We start from the raw sequence: 8,819 nt of genomic DNA on the forward strand, positions 1-8,819 counted from the left end.
ATATATATATATATATATATATATATATATATATATATATATATATATATATATATATATATATATATATATATATATATATATATATATATATATATATATATATATATATATATATATATATATATATATATATATATATATATATATATATATATATATATATATGGTACAATAATGATTTCGTGCACATGTATGTGGTATGGTACAATTTATAAGTGTACCAACAACAGTAGCAGTAACCGTAGTTATAGTATATTAGTTGCGATAATAACAAGTAAAAATAATAACATTCATATCACTTACTTAAACATTTATGCATAATTAATGACTATATTTATACAATAAATACATAAATAAACTTTTCATAATTTTTTTCAAAACCACAAACATAATTTGCACGTATCAGATTGTAGGTGTCAATTATTACATCGCGTAGAGTATACTCGAATCCAAGTAATTTGTAACTAAAGTAGTGTTAGTAAGTTACTAGTACAAGAAGTAATTGTAGTATATGTAGATGTAAATGTGATAGCAGGAATTAGAAATATTCGATACGGTAATTTGTACGATGGTAAATAATAATAGAAATACAATGGAAAGGTTTATAGACTGTTAGGGCACGAACGCAGCAGCAATGGTTGGGGCACTTTAGTGACAATTCTCGTTATTTCCACGGAAACAGGTGATGTCGCATTAAGTTGGCTTTGCAGATGAAAGATGATAATGTTCCAATGCTCCGTCATTTGGGTTCTAAGTTGTGCGTGCGTGCGTGCGTGTGTGTGTGTGTGTGCTTGTGTGTGTTTGTGTTTTATTGTGCCCGTTACTTCTGCCAGTAGTAGTTGTTTTGAAGGGAAGGTTTGGCGCTCTGTTGCCGGCTCTATTTTATTAGGCCTATTTCGTCACTTTTAGTTTTTTAGTGGTTCAGTGTTTTGTTGGTTCAGCAGGCTGCTGCATTGCATACTGTCAAAAACATTCTACCTAACTTTCAATCTCGTTCAGCATCATGGTGGTGGATTGTTGTAATACCACCAAACTCTTAATGCTTTGCGGTTAGTCTGACATGTTATATTTTGCAGGTTGCACCATTCTCTGGCTCTCAGAGATTTTTATTCACTTTGAATACACAAAAAATTTAAAACATTTTTTACAATCTCAATAAAATTATTACTGTAATATAATTTTTGTAATATTGTAAGCGCTACTAGTACTTTTTAAATGGGAATTATTTAAAGAAAGGACCGCCTATGTTGTTTTAACTACATCGAAACCTTATTCGCAAGATATCAATAGATGTGTTGGTTCAAATGTTGAAACAATTAAATGAATAATTGAAAGATTTGAATATTTGTAACAGCGGTTTTGTAAGAATTATGATGGAGTCAATACAAAAAGCAACATCACGACTACGAAAATAATCGCAATTCTAGTAAATGTAATAATGACAACAACAACAGCAACAACAACATCAACAACAACAACAATAACGACAACAACAATAACAACAACAACAATAATAATAATAATAAATACCTAACCTTAATTTCATTTGCCTCGTTGTCATTCAGTTCCACGAGCGGTTCATTTAAACTTGGGCTGAAAACAGAGAAGCAAAATGCGATGTAATAATTATGCCACAAAGAATTATAATTTTCATAATATAATTGTAAAAAGGAAATTTGTTAATAATTTATTAATAATCTAATTAATATAATTAAATTCTCATATTATTCTTCATTCAGAAAAACTGATACGGAACGCAAAATTTCATTACATTCAAAACCTCTACCTTGATTCCGTTAAATCCACTTTTCTCACAATAACTGGAGATTTCGAATTGTTGTTATTCGAATTGCTCTTATTAATTGTACCATTATTACAGTATATATTATTATTATTGTTGTTGTTGTGGTTATTGTTGTTGTTGTTGTTATTATTATTGCCAGTGCAGTCGTTAGCACTGCTGGAAGGATTGTAGATAAATGTCCTACTGGCGGTTACGCACATGGGATTATCAATTACCCTCGCATTGTTGCTGTGAAAATTTTTCTTCAAAGATGTCGTCTTAAAATCGCCATCGTCATCATAACTACCTACATTGTTGTCGCTATTGTTGTAGCGCTTATTTTGTCTCTGTACGCACAGCACTATAACAATGGCGGCCAACAGCAAGACGACAACCACAGCCGATATCGCCGCCACGATCCACACCGCCATTTTTTTCAATTTCTTAACCGGAAATGGTTTACCGAACCACGTGCTTTGAGTGTCGTAATCGTAATCAGTGTAATCGTTGGCGTACATGTCGTCCGTATCATCACCTCCGCCTGAGGTAGGAGTGACGATGATGATGTTGAGGTAGGTGTATGATTTGAGAGCTGTTTTGTGGTTGCCATTGTTGTCGGTGGCGCTGATGAGTAATGATAATGATGATATGTTTAGGTGATGTTTGTGTTGGTGTGGTTGTTGTTGTTGACGTTGAGCGTCTTGCTGAGAATTATTATCATTGTGTTGTTGCTGCTGCTGCTGTTGTTGTTTCTGCTGCTGTTGCAGTTGCTGCAACGACGTTTTCACAGTCAGTTTGCCGGACTTGCCGTCCAGTGAGAACATTTCCATCTCGTTTCCTTTTATGATGTCATACCTGGCAGGGCGGTTGTTTTAGAAAGATGCTATGCATGGAATAACGATTCAATAAATTTCTTAATAAATTTAATGAAGAAAACATTTATCTATGCTGTCATATTTAATGGTATCCTTATATTTTCATTATTAATAATATTGTTATAACCGAGGGAATGATCGAATTGTGCTATATTATTTATCATCCTAATTGTTGTTATTTTTTCCATCTTTATAATCTTTGGATTAGAGGATTGTGAAGAATCCATGCTAAAAATCTAGGCTATATGGAGGTCCTGCGTAGTCAGGTTTGCAGTGAGATCTCCAGAAGAGAAAGCGGAGTCGTAAATGTGATTCATGTAGTTATTTGGATTAGTTTATTGTTTCTATTACTGTTGGTATTCAATTAAACGTTCAACAAAGTTTGCGTTTGAAGCAGTTGTGTTCATCTATCGGAAATCTTGAACCTACGGAATAATGAACACTTGACGATCGTTGGGAGCTACAACACTGGTGCTGGAAATATATATAGAGATCTTTGAAGTTATAACATCGGTGTTGGTAGTTACAAGGTCAAGGGTTACAACAATATTTCATCAAACTTTTTGTTTTGTTTTGATTGGTGTGCACAATTTCATTTATGTAAATGAGCGATAAAAAATTATAACAAAAAGAGACAAATTTAGTATCAATTTAATAGCAATATTCATTTTAATAATCGTCATCACTATCATCATCATTCTTGCCGTCATCATCATTGTGATCACCTGACTGCTCCATTGGCTCCTTCGTCATCATCAGAAGCCGTTATGATGGCCACCAGTTTGTCGCGTCTGGCATTGCTGTACACATGCAACGTGTGGTTGGAGGAACTCGGGAAGGTGAAGACGGGTGTGCAGTCGTTGACGTCAAGGATGCTGACGTACACTGTGGCCACGTTGGACATCTTCTCGCTGACAGCGTCTGCCACGATGACCTGGAAGGAGAATTGAGGTGTGGCCTCCCTGTCGAATGAGACCAGGGCCGATATCCTGCCCGTGATGCCATCCAGCCTGAAGTACTCGGATGGAATAAATGCCAGGTTGGATGTCTGCTTAAAACTGAATCTGAAATGATTGTTGGGCGGTTCGTCTGGATCGATGGCGGCTAGTTGTCCTACTTCGCTGTTAACTGGCGCGTTCTCCTGCACTTCAAAGTGAAACTCTTCGCGGATGAATCTCGGCCACTCGTCGTTCACGTCGCGAAGTCTGACGAAAACTGTAGCAGTGGAAATCAGTGGAGTCGCTCCCCCGTCCACTGCTTGCACCAACAACGTGTAGTGAGGTTGATATTCTCTGTCCAATTCAATGGATGCTGTGATCAGACCAGTTTGCTTGTTGATAGTGAAGTAATTATGACTGTCGATGTCGCTTGTGGCTGGGGTAGTTGTGGTAGCAGTCATAGAAGCAACTGCCGATGATGATGGATTAAGAATGTTTGTTGCGTTTACTGTTGAAAGGTGGGAACCGCCACCGTTGAGGAGGTGGTAGGTTACGACATTGTTGGGAGCTGTGGCATCGAGGTCCGTCGCATGGACCTGCCAATGTGAACAACCATTTTTGAATATCAACATTTGTTTCGTTATTTTCTGTTGCAACAGGCTTCATCAAGAAAATTCGTTCGAGTAAAAATATTTTTAACAATTTTTTTTTGAAAAATTAATCATGTTTAATATGATAACCATATCAATAATCAGTTGTAAAGCAAAACTGGGGCACAAACGTTTGCATCTTGTGAACATTGAAAACAAAAAAAATTTCACAAATCAATAAAAGACAAACATCAACCAACTGTGGAGAACAATTAATTGATTATATCGATGGCAATATTAACTTATTGAATGCTTATTAGTTATCACAACTGAAAAAATGTTAATTAATATTTTCAAAATGCAAGTAAAAATAACAGAAATATGATAGCAATATAAATAATAGGCAGTAATAACAAAGCAACATCTTAAACATACTGGTAAGTCACAACAATTTAAGAATCATAATACAACAAACAAACAAACAAACACTAATACAACATACATTCAAAGAAGCAAACAAACACGATTACAACAAATAAACACAAACACAATTAAAACATACAAACAAACACGATTACAACAAATAAACACAAACACAATTAAAACATACAAACATACTCAAGCGTACCCTAAACACTTCAGCCCCAATCAAATTGTTCTCCGTGATATCGGTCTCATAAAATGAATTTAAGAAGACAGGAGCATGGTCGTTAACATCTAGAATGTTAACTGTAATCTTCTTAATAGTGGTCTGTGCTGGTTCCCCTTGGTCCTTGCACTTGATCAAAATGACCTGGGTTGGACTGCTTTCTCTGTCAAATACTTGATTGCTGACGATGTGATACTCTGTTGCTGCAACTGGCTCGAGTCGAAACGGTTGAATGGTGTTGTGTTTGGGCTCAATATTGTTGCTCTGATAGTTGTTTGATATATTTCTTCTTCTTAGATGTTTATTCTTTTTTTGTTGTTTAGTTTTTTTTGTTTTAGTTTTTTTGCTCCTTGCATTGTTGAAAACTACAGCGTCAGCAGCCCCAACTTCATTCAATTTGGCTTCCTTATCACTATTACCATCGTTCCAATCATCATCACCAGCAACATTGTTACCTCCATCATCATAATCGTCACCATCGCTTCCAACACTTCCATCAATCAACGAACATGAAAATCTGCCGGAAGTTGAACTATCAATATCATTAACAGTCACGTGACACACGAATGTTCCCGTTTTTTGATTCTCCTCAATTTCAGCTACACGTGCATTTGAAGCCGCTAACGAGTTGACAACGATCTGCGGCGCATTATCGTTCACATCCTCAACTTTTATAATTACAGTCGTTTCGGAACTTAGAGGTTCGCTTCCGCCGTCGATGGCAATGATCAGTAACCGATTCTCAGAACCTCGCTCGTAATCGACGTTACCGACGACAATAACTTCTCCACTCAGCTCGTCAACTCGAAAGACATCCCCATAACTTGCCTGACTACTAGGACCAAGGTGGTAACTGATTTGACCGTTTGGACCGGCGTCAGGATCGTGGGCAGTCACTCGAGCGATGGTCGATTCGATGGGCGTGTTTTCAACGGTGCTCACTTCGTAGCTGTTGAATTCAAAGTTCGGCTTATTGTCGTTGGCGTCGATGACCACTACAGTGATGTTGGCAGCTCCCGAACGAACTGGCGACCCGCCGTCGTAGGCCACGATTCTGATGAAGTACTCCTCCACGCTCTCACGGTCAAGTGGTCTTATCAGGACGAGTTTGATCTGGTGGCGAAGTATGAGGGGTTTAAGTTATTTTAGTTGGAATGAAAAAAATTTTTTAACAAAAACATTTTATGAACAAAAAGGTCATTGAAGTTGTTGTTGATGAATTTAATCACCGCGTGAACATCATTACCGTACAAATTCAGTAAAAAAAATTAAAAGCATTAAAACTGTTCTGTTCATATTATTTTTATAAAGAAAAACTTCCAAACAAACAACTAATAACGGGCACTCAGCGAGACAACTCTGAAACACTGATCAACAAAATTGGACAAAGTTTTTTGAAACATACGTCTGAAGATCCGTCCAGCTTCTTCTCATTTGTCAGATTGAAACAGTTGTCGTACCTTCCATGCCAGACACCATTCTTCGTTACTTCGTTCGCGAGTTTGGTCATCTCGTATTTGACAACCGAGTTATAACCGACATCGGCATCAATGGCCGATCCGATAATTAGAGACGTGTGATTTACCGGCGACGATTCCGATACCTCCCAAACGATCCGATCCTGGCCGAACACTGGATCGTTGTCGTTGATGTCTTCAATTACGATGATCACCTTTTTGTAATTATGTATTTATTTTCTATAAAAATTTTGATACAAAAACTATCTTCAAAAAATATGTTCTCCAAAAAGCATATAAAACCAAAAATCTGTTTTGTCTCAAACACTATTTTTAAAATCTCAGTTAGCCAGAGTCGAGAGACTGTAATTATGATTTCATCTCAGTTTCTCATATTATTTGATCTGATGTTTGAGTAATTTTTGGTTTTTCTAACAGTTAGTAATGCAGTTATGAAATAAAGAAAAAGATTTGTATTGTCAGCTAATTTTTAAACATTATAAATAATTTATTATAAATATTATTAGCTCAATATTTCAGTTCAATTATTTATTTTATTTGCTATAAAAATTAAAATAATCAATCTATCAAAATACAAAATTTCAACATCATTGAATCGATCAACAGTAATTCAACCATACTCAAATTTGACAGTCATTCAACCAACCTAACAGCCATACAACCAGCTAACCAATCAGCCAGCCAACCAATCAACCAACAAACCAGCCAGCCATCCAACCCAGCCAACCCAGCCAATCCAACCAACCAAACAACCAATCAGCCAACAAACCAACAAAGCAACCAACCCAACCAACCAGCCGACCAACCCAACCAACCAGCCGACCAACCAGCCAACCCAGCCAATCCAATCAAACAACCAATCAACTAACAAACTAACTAACCAACCCAACCAACCAGCCAACCTAACCCAACCAACCAGCTAGCCAACCCAACTAGCCAGCCGACCAACCTTAACGATTCTGAAAAACTCCACCGGATACACAGCCACATCCTGGCGGACTCTACAAAGCTCACTAGGCAGGACGTCGTAGCCGTACCCATCCATGAACTCACCTCCACTACTGCCTGAAAAGTTTTCTCCCATTTTTTTCGGCCTCATAGAGTTTCGATGATTTTGACCAAACAATCGCACCTGAGTGCTGACAGTCTTCCCACTCCCAACTCCTCCGATAGTTCCGCCACTGTTCCCACAAATCGCTTCCCGATCGATTCTTCCCTGCACTGAAATAACGCCCGTGAACTCGTCGATGGAGATGGCGATGGAAGGAGTAGTGAAGAACTTGAAAGTGAAGTTGTTGAAGGAGTGGGTGGTGTCGGTGAAGGCGTCTCTGGAAACGTTCCCGACGACAGTACCGACCGGATCTTCTTCCTTAAGCAAGTACCGAAGTTCGACATTCATCGTCGTCCCTGCTGCAGTCGCTCTCAAAATAAGATGTAGAGATAGCATGAGGATCAGTGTCACCGATGTTGTTAGCCCTTGTGGCGTCATTTTCGACTAGTTTAAAGTTGTCGTTTTTAATGTTGTGGGCGTCTTTTTCATCGAGTCCGTCTAAATTCCATTCAAATCATTGAACGATCGGCATCTGCAAACGAAAATGAAAAAAAATTGGTCATTCAAAAATGCCACGCAATAACATGAAATAGAGAAACATGATAACTTAAACAGGATACGTGACAAATAGATAGACAAATATAAATATAATAAATAAATATTCAATATGATAAATATATAAAATATATTATTATAATAATTATATATTATAATAATTATATATTATAATAATTATATATTATAATAATTATATATATAAATACGATAAATATAATAAATCGGCACATAACATTACAAATAACAAAATGATACTTAGAAATGCAAATGATATATAGATACTAGTGTACGGCATATAGATAGATACATGATACATAGATACATAAACATATTATGCATAAATAGTCACATGACACATAGATAAATACATATATACACGACACAAACATAAATACATACACGTGAGTAAACATTTAAAATGTCGTCATTTTGGTTATCATGAATAATTTAGAATTCCTTCAAAGTTAATAAACAATCCTGCCGACGATACATCACATCCCATTCCAGTGTCACCCGTCAGACGAAGACAAAAAAAACTCCACGACAAACACCAAAAACAACAAAAACAACAAAACTACACAACAAGATCTCAAACTGGCAAAAATAGACCAAAATAGACAAAACACAAACATGGACATCAAAAAACAACAAAAAACGGTGAAAACAAAAAAAAACAACTTAAATAAAACTAAACTAAAATGTACGAGATAAAACATAAACGACACTGAAAGCAAAACGAAAAAAAAATATAGCAAAGAATGAATGAACTGGAAGTAGAAAAAAATTGGGTTTTGAATTATAAGCGTAGTTGTTTTCTTGTCATTTTAACTTATGCTGGCCCGAGGTGTTGCAAGTGATGGAGGGAGTTGCATTGATGGATGGATGTGTGAGTGG

At 36.5% G+C, this 8,819-nt stretch overlaps 1 protein-coding gene across 1 annotated transcript; it reads right to left on the minus strand.

Moving 5' to 3' along the window:
* Window positions 1-3,397: 3,397 nt before the first annotated feature.
* On the minus strand, window positions 3,398-7,697 carry HELRODRAFT_120472 (hypothetical protein; the record flags this gene model as incomplete). Its single annotated transcript, XM_009033771.1, has 6 exons — window positions 3,398-3,782; window positions 4,825-5,035; window positions 5,294-5,951; window positions 6,313-6,510; window positions 7,266-7,307; window positions 7,479-7,697. Coding segments are annotated over 6 exons (1,713 nt in total), but the record flags the coding sequence as incomplete, so codon positions are not given.
* Window positions 7,698-8,819: the final 1,122 nt, after the last annotated feature.

The sequence above is a fragment of the Helobdella robusta genome, assembly GCF_000326865.2.
Source record: "Helobdella robusta unplaced genomic scaffold HELROscaffold_98, whole genome shotgun sequence".
Lineage (NCBI taxonomy): Eukaryota > Metazoa > Annelida > Clitellata > Rhynchobdellida > Glossiphoniidae > Helobdella > Helobdella robusta.